Source organism: Uloborus diversus, chromosome 1, assembly GCF_026930045.1.
Source record: "Uloborus diversus isolate 005 chromosome 1, Udiv.v.3.1, whole genome shotgun sequence".
NCBI classification, from domain to species: Eukaryota; Metazoa; Arthropoda; class Arachnida; order Araneae; family Uloboridae; genus Uloborus; species Uloborus diversus.
The window spans coordinates 31155414-31169989 of NC_072731.1; the positions used below are offsets into that span (position 1 = coordinate 31155414).

Genomic DNA, 14576 nt, shown 5'->3' on the forward strand with positions numbered 1-14576 from the left:
ATCTTGCTAAAATAATCAGTTACCTCCAGGAATCATATGAGCAAAAGGTAAGAGATTATCTTCCAGTATTAATTGGTAATCTTCAGCGTTCTATCTTCCATTAAGGAATGCCAATCCTGCTTTACCATGCTGAGAGAGTTATTTATCTTTACTGGAACAAAAAATGTTTTAACTGAATTTAATTACGATTGAAAGAATGAAAAAAAAAAAGAGTTTATAATTTTGTCCAGCGCTGAATTTATATGTTTCTCATAAATTTCCAAAAACAAAACTTTTAGCAATCACTGATGGCAACATTTATTCATTCTATGGCGTTAAATTAACATTTTGGAACGAAACTTTCTCGTAATCCCCGATTTTTTACCTCTGAGTTTATACTTTTGTCCAGGTTTCACGTAATGATAAAATATTAAATTTGCAAATTTTCTAATTTTATGAATTTTTTAATTTACTTGATAAGATGAACTAATTTTAGAACTATTTCCTCAACTATTCATCTTTACTTCAATGAAAATAATTTAAACTGAGTCATGTTGTAATTGAAACAAAACAAAAAAATTTTGAGTTTATAATTTTGTCCACCACTGTATCTAAAGTAATTTATAATGAGTTTTTCTTTTTCAAGAGGAAAGGAACACTCACTATAAAATATTTTAGAAAATTGGTAAACCTCATATAAATAACAGCCGATGATCGAGTAACCCGCGTGTTTTAACAATGGAACTCGCGCCACGGCATGATAATTTGATAATATGTTTTGGTAACGTTTAACATGCAGGGAAAGACTTTATTGTGACAAGGCTGAACTCGATCCGATGACTTAACTGTTTTACTGGTAAAACTGTGTCATTTCAATTGAATGAAGAAACGAAAAAATGATCAACATTGAACGCTACCTACTGGAGTTTAGGGTTAATCCCCTAGTGTTAGGGTTAAAATTTCACTTATCAAAATGTCACCAAAAAGGCAATGGCTTCGTTCAAATGCAGAAACAATTTTCACCCGTCATACCATGACGGGCGACTCTCTAGTACTTTAAATATTTGTTTTATTCAAAGACGTTAGCTATAAAACTTTTTTGGGCCGTCAGCTTTACGTCATTTTACTATAATGCGCACGAAAAAACTGATTTGTCGTTATTTTTTGTATAGTCCAAATTCATTGTGTGCAAGAATTGAACAAATGACTTAATTTTTGAAAACGTAAAATAAGAGACGCGACTTATGACACGAAATTTTCAGATTGAGCTTTTCTTGGATGACTTTTCATCCTAAAGCTCACACTTAATTGCATTTTGAAAAATGGATTAATTGAAACCTCGAAACGAAACATATGTTCGCAGAAATTTGCAAATTTCATGTAATTTTACGTTGTCATAAGGTGAGTTCGGGTAAGTGCATCCCCTGAGAATTTTGGGAATATTGACCTGAAGAGATTTCTACCATACATTGTATATGTTGGGAGAATGTCCAGTCCTAATTCCTATAAGTAGAGATAGACGCTGGTTCTCATATAGATAAAACACAATCAGTGATAACTTAAATGCCTTGTACAGAACTTTAATGTGAAGATAGAGAGGGTTAGAGTTTAATTTGCTGTCATATCAAACAACTGAAGTCAGCAAGTATAAGTTGTATTTTTTAGTAATAAGTTACTACTTAACATACATGGCGTGTTTTGATTAATTACTGTAACCAGACTTTGTTTTTAGGGGAAGAAGAAAACCTAATGATTTTTACGGTAAAAAATCTTAAATTTCTGCAAAATGAAGATTTTCGCCGCAATTTCTGTGACATAATCCTCAACCAGCATGATATTTCTATTAGAATTTGATTTTTAAGCATATTTCGTTGCCCATTTAGATTTTACGATCGATTTAATGTCAATTACTTAAGTACAAGTGATATTGTTAATAATGAATTTTAAAAAATAAGTCATTTACTCAAAAATGTGAAAAAATAAGACAGTTAAAAAAAATGTTTGAGTCAAAGTCGGTTTTTCTTGACAGAAATTAATTTAACTTTCTTTGTGTGAAGTCGGTGCATTTTTCAGGAATTCATCCAATTTCCTTTCTTTACTTGCTGTACATTAGCTCAACCAGATACTGTAAATATTTTTTACTTTTATGTTCATAAAACAATGATGGTACAACCACTTTAATTAATTAAAGAGCATTCTATTTTCTACATGCTATTTTCTTGGTTGTTTTCGAAAATCCGAACAATTTGAAAATCCGAACTGCTTATGGTCCTAAGTAGTTCGGATTTCTGACGTTCTACTGCAATAGAATTTGGTGTTCCAAAGGCAATGCGCTAAGTTTTCTCATATTTGGTTAAAGAAGCAAGAAACCATGTGACGGGACTTGGAAGGAATCTATGTTTTATCTGCTCATCAAAGGATTTTACGAGCACTTTAAGTATCTTTATCTTCACTAATAATAAAGCTGAAAGTCAGCTGGATATCTGGATGTCTGTTACGCGTATAGCGCCTAGACCGTTCTGCCGATTTTTATGAAATTTGGCACAAAATTAGTTCGTAGCATAGGGGGGAACACCGAGAAGCGATTTTTCAAAAATTCGATTTTGTTCTTTTTCCATCCCAATTTTAAGAACATTTTATCAAGCAAATTATCAAAGCGTGAACGAGCAAATTACCATAACGTGGACGAGCAAACTACCATATGCGACCATGGGCAAATTAACATAGCAGCGAGAAATTCATCATTCATTATTTGAAATAATAGGCGAACCAAATGACCTTTTAATTTTCTGCTACGGGCAAAGCCGTGCGGGTACCGCTAGTACCTAATAATTTGGACTATAGAAACCAACCAGCCAACGCAACATCAAATGCTTTGAGCATATTGAAGCATGTGAGAATGAATCCGTTAAAGGTAGTTTGTATTCTGCGTAAAACCTCGATTTTCCCCAAAGGTTGAAAAAAGCGTGAAACGTGTGAAAAAAGCAAGACACAAGATTGACAATGTTTGTTTTCTCATGAACCTAAATCAATTCTGAAATAAAGCATTTATTTTATTAAATACCTAATAATATTTCCCCCTCTAATTTTTGTTGACTCTGTACCGACGAGGACGAATTTTACTTTTCGTCTGATTTGTTTTCATGATTTTTTTAAAAAATATCTTAGTATAAGCATTCTAAGAACAGGTAAAGAACGAGTGGATTTCCCCGAGTTGAGTGACTTCCATTTGCATAATTCCAAACGATCATCTTGTAGAGTGAGCTCGCAATTGACTCTCCCGCTCTTTATCTAATAATTGAAGGTTTCCGAGCCCGTAATTCGCTTAAATGCAAGTTTCCCGACCACCGCTTACTTTTGATTAATTCACTGTCATCGAATGCGGGGAACCATTTTTATAGCTTTTGCTCCTTTTTTTTTATTTCTCTGTTTCTCTCTTTCTATTTTCACTAGTTTCGATGAATTTATTAGATCCCTAATCGTCTGCCCGAAAGTGTGGCCGAGATCCAAGGCCGATGGTAAAAACTGATACGCAGTTAACTGCTTCCATCACTGGATAAAATTACAGGGAAACAACCGCTGATCTAAAAATTCTGACGTTTCTGTTTTTCGGAAAAAATCTGGGGGCCCCCGGGGAAAATAAAACGTCAAGGAACGTCTGACGATTTCTTACTTTCACTAAAGTTGAACGGTCGTCAGTGTTGTTTAAAACGAAATTTTATCCTTTAAAGTCCCGGTTGTAAATTATCTTATTCTTTCAATGTCTCTTTAAATTTTCGTATTTTAGATGTCCTGAATTTTTAAAAATACTTTCAAACCTTCAAAGTTTGTAGTCTTTTTAAAAGTATTTAAGCTTTTAAAAAATGCCAAAATCCCCCCCCCCCTCCTTGAAAAAAGAGCATAAAAGTCATAATTTTTTCAAAATGATTTTTAGACCATCTATTAAAATACTTTCATATTTTAAAGAAAATGATTTTATTAAAAGGACTTTCAAAAGAGTGTTCAACTGTGGAAACTGCAAATGTTTTCAGGTTTTTTTTTTTTTTTTTTTTTTTTTTTTTGCATTTTTGTCCTCTATTGTACGTTAGCTTTACTGTACCAGCTTGCTTATTTGTTTTTTGCTGAAAGAAAAACGTGAAAAAAGCGTCCAATTCCAACATGGAAATGGAACGCTATTATTATTGAATCCAAAACGCGTTTCTTCAAATATCTTGAAAACTCATTTCTGCATAGATACTGCTGTTTGCCTGCCCACGGCAGCATTGATGACTTCATGTCTTGATTAAAAAGAAAAGGTCTGGTTTTCAAAAGGATTTTCGCCGATAAAGCCCTCAGTTTCTCCTAAAATCGCATTAACTTTGAATACTCTACAATTTCTTAAAACAAAAAGTAGATCTAAATCTGTTGTCTTAGCAAAGTCAAATCGATTTTTTTTTCTGTTACTGGTGAGCGAATTCTTTTAAATTTTGTTAAAGCATTGGATTAACTCTGCTGTTTCTATATACAACTTTTATGCGGAAGTTTGGCTCAATGTTCTTAACTTTTACCAACAAGAAATGAAATAACTAACTCCTAGTCTTCGGGCTTGACTGCATGTCGTTCTGGGCTTTTGAATCTACACAAACCCTCTCTAGTCTAATTTCCTACGGTAAAATTTCCGTTTAGTACTTCATGTGTTAAAAAGTTATTATGCAATATCTTTAACATAATTTTGAATTAATAAATCTTCTACAAGTCGATTTCAACCTTTGAATCTTGCATTTTGAAATAATCACTTTTATGGGATTCAAATAGTGACAAAAGCAGTTCATAAACAAGGTAGTTTGAGGTTGAGCTACGACAGTAATAGCAGCTTTTGAGTACTGCAAAAGCAGTTATTTTCGCGATCCGTAATTTTCACGAAAATGAGGACATCGGGGATTTTGCGAGCTGAAAGTTTCACGAATTTTATATGAACGGAATGGAAAGTTAAAGAAAAAGATATTTCGCGAGCCTTCATTTTTAGCAATTACGACGATCTCGCGAAAATTCGAGCCTCGCAAAAAGTGTATCCTTGTAATAAAATTACATGTAAAAAGTATTCATGGATCAGCTAGGATTTTTACCTCGATTTCTTGTAGATGGTGAGTAATACATAAGAAAATAGTATGCATTATAAATCACATTCCAAAAAGTAAAAAATAAAATTTAAACTTCGTGAAATGACCTTGCTCTATGGATACGTTTAACAAAAAGCTGCTCATATTCCAAGGTTTTTTTTTTTTTAATATATATTTTTGTAATGTTCTAAGGTGTTTATCAATCAAAATATCATGACTCAAAATGACATGGAGCTAAAAAATAATCTAGTCAGATCAGGCTGAGCTAGAAAGGCAATGACCATGGGGTTAAGGAGGGGGGAGGGGAGAGTGGCAATAAAGTTTTCGCATATGAAAGAGCATTGAATTTACTTATCTGCAAATTTTCTCAGTTTTCTGGGGAGTATTTAAACAATTTTTAATGCTTTACGAGAAATCTACTAAGTTTTTTTTTTGTTTTTTAAGTTGGAAGGGCAGAAATAGGTCTTCCATTATTCTTCTCCGCAAAATCACTTTGCCAAGGCTTATTAAAGTCTGAAATTCGAGCATTTTTTCATGCTATCGAAGCCCGCAAATCGGCACCCAAAAACCCAACAGTTTAAAAAACTCAACATTTAAAAAAAAAAAAAAATATGATTCTTGATAACACTCTTGAGAAAATCTTGTAAAATTATTCACAAAAAAAAAAAAAATAATAATAATTTGAATTTTGACATCTTGAATTCAAATTATGTTTTTTGCAATCACAAGTGTGTGTATGTAGGCGTGTGTGTTTGTGTGTGGGGGTATGTGTGTTTGTGTGTAGGGGTATGTATATGTGTGTGTAGGCATGTTGTGTTTGTCTGTGTGCTGGCATAAGTGTGTGGGTAGTTGTGTATATGAATGTGTGTATGTGGGGGGGGGATGTGTATGTGTGTGTAGGCATATGTGTTTGTGTCAGTGTGCAGGCATGAATGTGTGGGCAGTTGTGTGTATGTGTGTGTGTGTGTGTGCGTGCGTGTGTGTGTGTGTAGCTGCGTATGTATGCGCGTGTGTGTAGGACATGGATGCAACCTGGAGACGGCTTTCGCTATAGGAGCAGCATCGCGAGGAGCCGGTCGACGGTGACAGGGTGCGGAGGGTGGCGGTGGGAAAATAAAAAGATAGGACATCAAAACAGTCAAATGAGAACAATAAGCAATCGTGATTGCTCAAAAAAAAAAAAAAAAAACTGAGATGCAAATTTTTTTATCAAACGAACAGACATATGTTCATTTCTCGTGAAATATTTTACACTACGGCAGTTGTTCCAAAAATGTTCAAACATCAAGTTTACGTTTTGAACATTCTGCTATGAAAGGATATTGCTAGGGTTTGTATTTGTATGTAAAGTAATTGCAGGATTCTTTTTTAATAACATAACATGTTTAAATGATTATCAGTTATCGAATCATGTATCAGGAAAAAAAGTAATTATCCATTTATGTAGAATTACAGATAAATATAAACCAAATTAGTCATCTACAACATTAATTAGTTTTGCTCTTGGAATGATTTATTTTAGATTAATAACTATACTTCATGTAGATAAATTTACGATGTTAAATGGAAATACATATACAGTTCCCAAAATGGATTTATGTTTTCTATTTTGAATTGGTAGAATTCAAATATTAGAATTAAAATTTCAAAAAAAAAAAAAAAAAAATCAATATTCGGCAAAATGTGGATATAAGTGCAGGTAAAGGGGCAGACAGAGCCACTGGCATTTTCATGCTCATGGGGATGGGTGTTTTCAGAGGCATTTTTCTCTTTCGGGGGACTTCGTGGTACTAGGAGGGCGTGCTACTAATCTCGAGGGAGGGTAGGACACTTAAGAAATCATGATATTTTTACATTTCGCACCAATTGATCGATAAACTTCATTTTCTTGATCAAGTTCTGATTCTTCAAAAACTTCTAAACAAAGTCATGGTAGTTGCAAAAAAAAAAAAAAAAATTACTTTGTGGGGAAATTTAATTTATATGGTATGCTTATGAATGTTGATAAAGTATTAATGCAAGGTCAGACAATATTTCTTTCACTGCATATTTGTATTGCGATCTTAGGGAAATGAAATTGGCAATAACACAAGCCCCTACAAAAGGCTTTTTTTTTGGGAGGGGGGGGGGACCCCCCAACTTCTCTCCTCACTGTGCCAACTGGGCTATTGCAATAAAATTTCTGTATTAATTCGTGACTTTATTATTTATACTTATTCTTCAATGTGAATTGAAAAAAACTTAAACTATATATTTGAATTTCTGCAATTTTTTAGATCTAAAATCAAAATGTTAGTATTATTTGTCTTTTAAGTAAAAAATATTGAGTTTTATCGATAGGAGCTATCCTTTAAAAGAAAATATTGATGGCTTAAAAATATCCTTAAAAAGATTTAAATAAGCTAATCTTTATTTATTTGTTTATTCACGGATCTAACACGGACGAGCTTAACTTAAACTACCACTACCGAAAAAAAAAAAAAAAAAAAAAAAAACTTTCGAAGTGAATACGCATAATCAATAAAAAAATAAATAAATGCATTTTGAATTTAATTTTTTACTGGTATTTCTGAGTAATTTAAATTTTTTCACAAACATTAGCTGTGAAGAGTTTTAACTTTTAAATTCAAATAAAAAACCAGCAATTTTTAGCACAAAAAATATTGAGGAACATTTAAAAAATCCTGAATAATTTTTAGTTCTTTGTTTGTGGAGAATTTAATGTAATGTTTTGTTGGAAATCCTTATAAATTTAAGGGCAAATTAAAATTACTTAAATGAAAATCTTCTAAGACAACAATATACAGTAAGGCTTGCTCAAAAAGCGTTGCTTAAAGGAAGCTTTCTTTAAAAAAATATCAATGAAAACTACACTCCTACTTAATATTTTCTGGTCTATGCTGCTTTTTAAAAAGGAGTAGTTTTCCCTCCTTCTTTTGTCAGAAGAAAAAAATTACAGCAATTTTGCAAGAGTTTTGAAACCCACAATTTGTACTGTCGCATAGCCAAAATGCCAGCAAGCCCCCCCCCCCCCCCACTCTTTTCCTGGGAGAAAATTATATTTTCAAATGAATCCTTAAGCAAGATGTAATATTACAAGAAAAGGGTTACTGCATTTAGGTTAGAAACTACTATATAAAGTATGAATTATAAAAAAAAAAAAAAATACCTAACAGGAATTTTACTATGCAACACGAATTATATCACACTTCCTTCCTTAAGTCTTGCTCAATAAACAAATAAATAAATGAATAAATAAATAATTTTACAGTTAACAGCAAACTTCTGAGTATTTGATAATATCGTTTCAATTTCGGCTCTTACAGAAATAACCAAAGAAAAACTACGCGGCCAATGAATTATTTCTTTATTTATAAAAAAGTTTTTGATAAAAATTGTACACAGAATAGAGAGAGTTTAAAAAATTCTAATCTATATGTATATATTGTTTCATTTAAATGTGTTTTTCAAACTTACGAGGCTACGTACAAGTTTACACTAGATAGCTTTGCAAATATTATAGATTATAAGAGTGATTTAAAACGACAGGAATTAGTGTCGAATTTTCTGCGGTAAAAAGTAAAATACCCATGTAAAATTAGATCAAATAAAATAAAATTAATATGTTACAAACTAATGTATTTTTCTTTTAACTTGTTTCTATTTTGAAAAATAAAAAACCAATGTTATTTCGAAAACCTTTACATTCAGATTTTTTTTTTTGTTTTATTTATTTACTTTTTTGAATTGGATAGTAGTAGAGATAGAATGGTGTTTAATGACGCAGACAGGCATATCTTTCGATTAGGGTTCCTTCGTTCCCACGTCTGACCTGACGACAGATAATACAAGTCTTGCGACGGTTAGGAGCTTTACGTTTTGATAATTAATTTCTAAACATTTTTATCGCTGAATCACAAAGTAACATTAATGTTTCTCATCGCGTCAGGAATTTTCCATTGAGAAGAAATAAAAGATGGAGAGAGTGGAGCCTTTTATTCTTGAAGCAAAGATCCTAAGTCACAGGAAAGCATCTGAAGTAAAGTAAAGGATTAAATTAGGTTTCTTTCATTAGTTTTACGCAAAACGTGTCGCCCATTCGTCGTAGTTTAATCACGTGACAGGGGATCTTTCCCTCAGCTCCTACTGAGCCAATGATTGGACTTGCTCCCTCCAGTTACCAACTCCAGCGCTAAGAATTTTTCAAATATTTCAAAATTCGCTAAAATCATAAACTATGACACTGCTTGGAAGTAGAATAAAAGTTTTTGTTTTTTATATTTATTCTTTTTTTTGACTAATATAGTTAAAAATGAATAAATTTTAATAAACTAATAGTAAGCAATATTGTCTTCAAACAAACTTGGAGGAAGAGGGACCCATAGATCACTTTATTTTACATGAAAAATGTCATAAAACGAGTCTAAATTTATTTCTAGTGCTTTTTAAATCAATTAATTTTAATCAATCATAGTCAGGCTTTCATATTCCCCAGATGACGAAATTTTTCAAATAATTTCATCTTTATTCCATCTGTTTCTTTGGGCCACTTATGCTCTTATCCTCGTGCAAATTTCTTATTTTCCCTGACGGAATCACTTTTGTTTCATTTTTAAAATTTCCTAAAACGTAGAATGTCTGCGAAATATAGGAGCATTTAAACTTTCAGTGGTTGAGAACATGCTGCCCAAAGCACAAAATTTTAGACTTACAAGCACTTGAAAGTGCCTATCTTAATTCACGATCATTAGAACTATTGGAAAGGTATGAAGGAAAATGAAAATATAGTCAAAATCAGCTATAACGAACCCTCAGCGGATTGTCTAAGGAAATTGATACAACCGAGGGTTCGCTTCCACCGATTAAAATAAACTTGTTAAGACTTCTATAATGAATGTCTTTGTAATACAGTGATTCCGATATTCAGTGATTACGATAAAATTAAGCAAAATATTAGTATTATGTACACAGTAATAAGCTATAGAAATGTATTTGGCTGCAAACTTTTGCATTTTATGTAAATTTCGTTGATTTTTCTGTCAACCATTGTAAACAAATCTACAAGTTGTTTATCTATAGTTTCTGTCGTAAAAAATTTGCCCAAAAAGACTGAAAGCTACCATAGACTTAGAATTCGTAAAGGAAACTTCCTTGAAATTTGAGAATTAGACTGCTTTTTGATTTCAGAATCAGTTTCACTTAATCCTCCACAGAAAAAAAATGTTGTCTTGCCTAATTTAGCCATGGTCAGTGTGAAGTTCACAATATTATCAGAAGAACATTATAGGTGATGATTGGTTTGGACAGGGTATTGCAGCAAATCGTGTTTGCCTATGGGAAAATTGGTAAGGAAAGTAGCTGAGACAAATGTTATAAAAACCTAAAAATTTTAGAAATAGTTGCATCGCTATAACCGATTCTCTTCTGTCTGGTGATCATTTTAAAATACATTAACGGCATAGGAGTTCAGTTGGGGCCATTTAAATGAGTCGATACAACTAGGGAATCGTTATATCCCGAGTTCGATGTAGTGGGGCTTAATACGATATTAGTGGCTCACTATTTATCGATATTGCATCGAGAATTGACATAAGATTCACCAAGAAGTTGTAAAAGTAAAAAATTGGGAGCAGTGCATGAGCAATTCTAAGAAGCTTGCGCAAATGGAGTAAAATTGTAAGCATCTTATTTGCTTCGTCATCAAGGATGGGTTGAAGATAGGGATAAGTTTTTGAATGTATGACATACCTCAGAAAATTACTTCAATGTGTTAAATTTAAATGTAAGTTGGAAAAATATATGGCTAGTTTTCTTCCATTTTCATTAGAAATTAAAAAGTTAGGTTTAAGCACCTCTTCTTCATCAACCCTCACTATCTTAACAATCCATAGTATAAGCCAAAAATGCTTGGGGGGGGGGGAGTCTTTTATTTTAAAACTATGATTTTTTTTTTCTCATTTTTTTGCGAATTGTTAAATTTGAGATTTCCGAAATTTCGGAATCCGTGTCTAAAAAGACATGAGAATCTACTATATATTAAAATCTGTTCGCGTCCGTCTGTCTGTCTGTCTGTCTGTCTGAAGATCGATCTTCTCGAGAACCGCTGCGAATCAAGAGTCAAACAAGATACCGATCGATTCAAAATTTTCCAAAGAAAACAATAGGACCAATCTCGTAATTGTGCGACTTTAATTAGTGGAGATATTAATTAAAACGTTAATTAACATAACGTTATTCAGGAATCTTTATTTCTTTCCTGTTGCCATTTTGCATATGCGTGAGCAAATAAAATTCTAAAAATTGTTTTAAAAAAGACTTTTTTGGCTGCTGTCCAAATCTTAAAACAACGTTTCCATCTAGAATTTCATTTTAAATTAGTTTAAAATTGGTTGCTCTATTCGGACATTTATCGTCTGATGTCCTTTCTTATTTTTTCACATTCAACGTTCTTAACTCTTTTCAGCATATGAAAAATGTTTCTTTAGTAATGTTTATTGATTGTAGTGTAAGTTTATCATTCACCGGCCTCATATTTTGGTACATTTAGGATGTGCGACTAATTATGTTTATTTTGTTGGACTTTTTGCCGTCACATGGGTGAGTTTTCGAATTGTAATAAATCTCTTTTTCCTTCCTGTTTCGATTTTTGAAATACAGTTTGTATCGTTAAAAGAACACGTTAAATTAAGAGTGTTTGGATTTCTTTAAGTGAAACAGAGTTGAACAAAAAAGATTGTTTTTAAGGATTTTAACTAAAGTTTAATTGGAATCTGATGACTTGATATTAAATTAATACTTATTGGTATTTAATAAGTCTTGGTGCTTTAGTTTCACGTAATCAACAAAAAAGTGTGTGTAATTTTATGTAAAAAGCTGATTGTAATTGTACATAAATATTTCAGATATATTCTATCAGATTTAATTCCGTTTAAAGTGAGCACATATTATAGTTGAGAATGCATATATTTTCATCTTTTGTGCTAATTGAAAACACTCATAACTTGTATTATTGATAAATATGATTAACGTTAAAGAGATTTTTGCCAAAAATATGCTCTACTGGTGTTTTGCAAACCTTGCATTACGCGTAATTATTTACTCCTTAGCGCTTTAGAAACTGATGTCAGAATAAAACAAAAACATCAGTTGAGCAGCTCTTTCATTTTTTAAGTAGCCCGTGCAACGCCGGGCACGCAGGCTAGTCAGTTATTAAAGGTTAAAACACGCACAAAAAGGATTCAAATTGAGTTGTTTTGTGTTATGGGATAATTTCCCTTCTCATGACAGAACATCCATATCGATTAGCAATTCAAGATCCGTTTCAAACTAAATGAAAATGTTATAAGCGCGAAGCAAAGGAAGAAAGAAACGACAAAAAATATTTTAATTTTAAACAAAAATGAAAATTTCATGTTGAATTTTGAGATTTTTTACGCCTCTATAAATTCTTTTGACCTCTTCGGTTGCAGCAATGGTTTTCAAACTTTTTATACCTGCGCTCCCTTTTTTTCATAAAGAAACTATCCACCCCTTCTCCATATAGTTTTCGTAACAATTCAATTTCCCAAATGCCATCCTGAAGTTTCAGTTTATTTAATTGTTTAGAAAAACAATTTCATAACTTTTACAAAATAGTGTTCACGCAATGCATATTTATTTACTATTATATTGTAATTTGAGTAGTGATAAATAATTTTACTACATTTTATAACTCATTTTTTTTTTTTTTTTTTTGCAGAAACTATACATTATAAAAATATTATATAAGTGAAATATTAATGCAATGTCAATGCGATGGACTGATGGGCTTGCTTTTAAGCACACATTTTCCCAAAACCTGGTGTCATTGAAAATATTTTGATGTTCATAGTGTGAGCACTCAAACTCAAATGCAGTGCCAATGAAACATTACCGACTCTTACTTACTGACATCGATTTTTTTTTCGGTCATATGTCAAAAAGAGCTGCGTGCCCCCTTTAAAGTTGCTCTATCCCTCTCTTGGGGGATAGAGCAACCCCACAGATTAGAAACTACACTGTAAAAACGATTCAGAAACGTTCCTGGAAAATAATGGGCAGCTGATGTGCCCAATATCTGCCAGCAACATATCTTGCAAATTCCAGGAACTTTTTCAGCTAAAATTCAGATACATTCCTGATATTATCCTGGAAGCTTCCTGAAAAATTCAGAAATCTTCCCGTTTAAAACCAGCCGTGTCTGTGGAAGTAATATCTTGGCATCATTCTGATTTTTCAAGCAAGTTAAAAGAGCATTATTGCACTTATGGCCAAAGCTATGCCAGAATTGTAAGTAAGTAACGAAAACTTTACTTGCCTGCAAATCTCGCAAAGCAATGCAGTCCACTCTTTTTCGCTTCCTTTGGGAGCTTAATTAGCATGGACGGGTCGTACCTGAAGTAAAGCCGATACACTTTATATATACGCTCAGTTAATCTTTAAACTGGGAGATAAAAATATTTTTCACAACAGTGAAAAGTCTGTATTCTTGCGACTTGTAGCAATTCAGGAAACTTTTAGTCAAGAATACTTAATTTTTCCAGGAAGTGGATAAAAACCATTAAAATCCCGAAACGTGACACGGAAATACCCAGTAACGTTTCGGAATTTTTTTACAGTGTACTGAGCAAGTCTTTTTGTTCGTCCTTAATCAGATCAAAATGCTGATAGACTGATTTTCTTTTTTTTTTTAAATCATAGGCATTAGAAAATTTAAACGATAAGCACACACAGATAGAAACTCACCTGAAGAAATCTGTGCGGCAGAAGAGTTTCCCTTCGCGCGAGAAGCACTTCTCTGCCAGTGTTCCTTGACAGTCCCAGCACTTGACGCACTTAGCGTGCCAGGCCCTATCCTCCACCTTCAGGAGGAAACGGTCCAGAATCGGGGTGTCACATCCCGCACACAGCACTCGCTTCATGACTGCTTAGCAAATTCTTCCACACGACCTACGACTTCTGTTGCATCTTGCTCAAGTTTTTCGGTTTTTGTTTTTGACGACACTTCTGAGGATCGTGTAAAAGTGCAATTCCGTTGCAGGAATTGTTTTCGATTCCGCTGCAGGATAGTTACTTTATGGTTTAGGATTATATCATGGTTCGAAACGATTCACTGTTGCTGAATTGGGTCTTTTAGTTACTCGAAATGATTACAGCTTTTTGATGATTCTTTGCAATGTTATATTTTCAGTTGGTTTAAAATTCTTGATGAAACGTAAAAGCTCTTGAGGACCTCTAAATTACACTTCGTTTGAATTTCAACAAGCTGTTTCAGCAAGGAAATGGTTTAAAAGTTTCACATTCGAAACAAGTCTCTTCAATTGTATGGCGCATTATTATTTGTAGATCGTTAAATGGTTATCAGAGTAAATTTTGTGAGAGATCCAGGAACACACAATCCAGCGTGATGGTTCTAAATTAAGAAACATTCTTTGTCAACTTCTCTCTCTAAACTCTTTGTCAACTTCATTTATCCTCTAA

At 32.8% G+C, this 14576-nt stretch overlaps 1 protein-coding gene across 1 annotated transcript in view; it reads right to left on the bottom strand.

Moving 5' to 3' along the window:
- LOC129234338 (LIM/homeobox protein Lhx1-like) overlaps positions 1–14017 on the bottom strand; it is a 119817-nt gene extending 105800 nt beyond the window's left edge. The window contains exon 1 of the mRNA XM_054868331.1: positions 13842–14017. Coding sequence (XP_054724306.1) covers positions 13842–14017 — 176 coding nt within the window. The remainder of the gene's footprint in view (positions 1–13841) is intronic.
- Between the last annotated feature and the right edge of the window lie 559 nt (positions 14018–14576).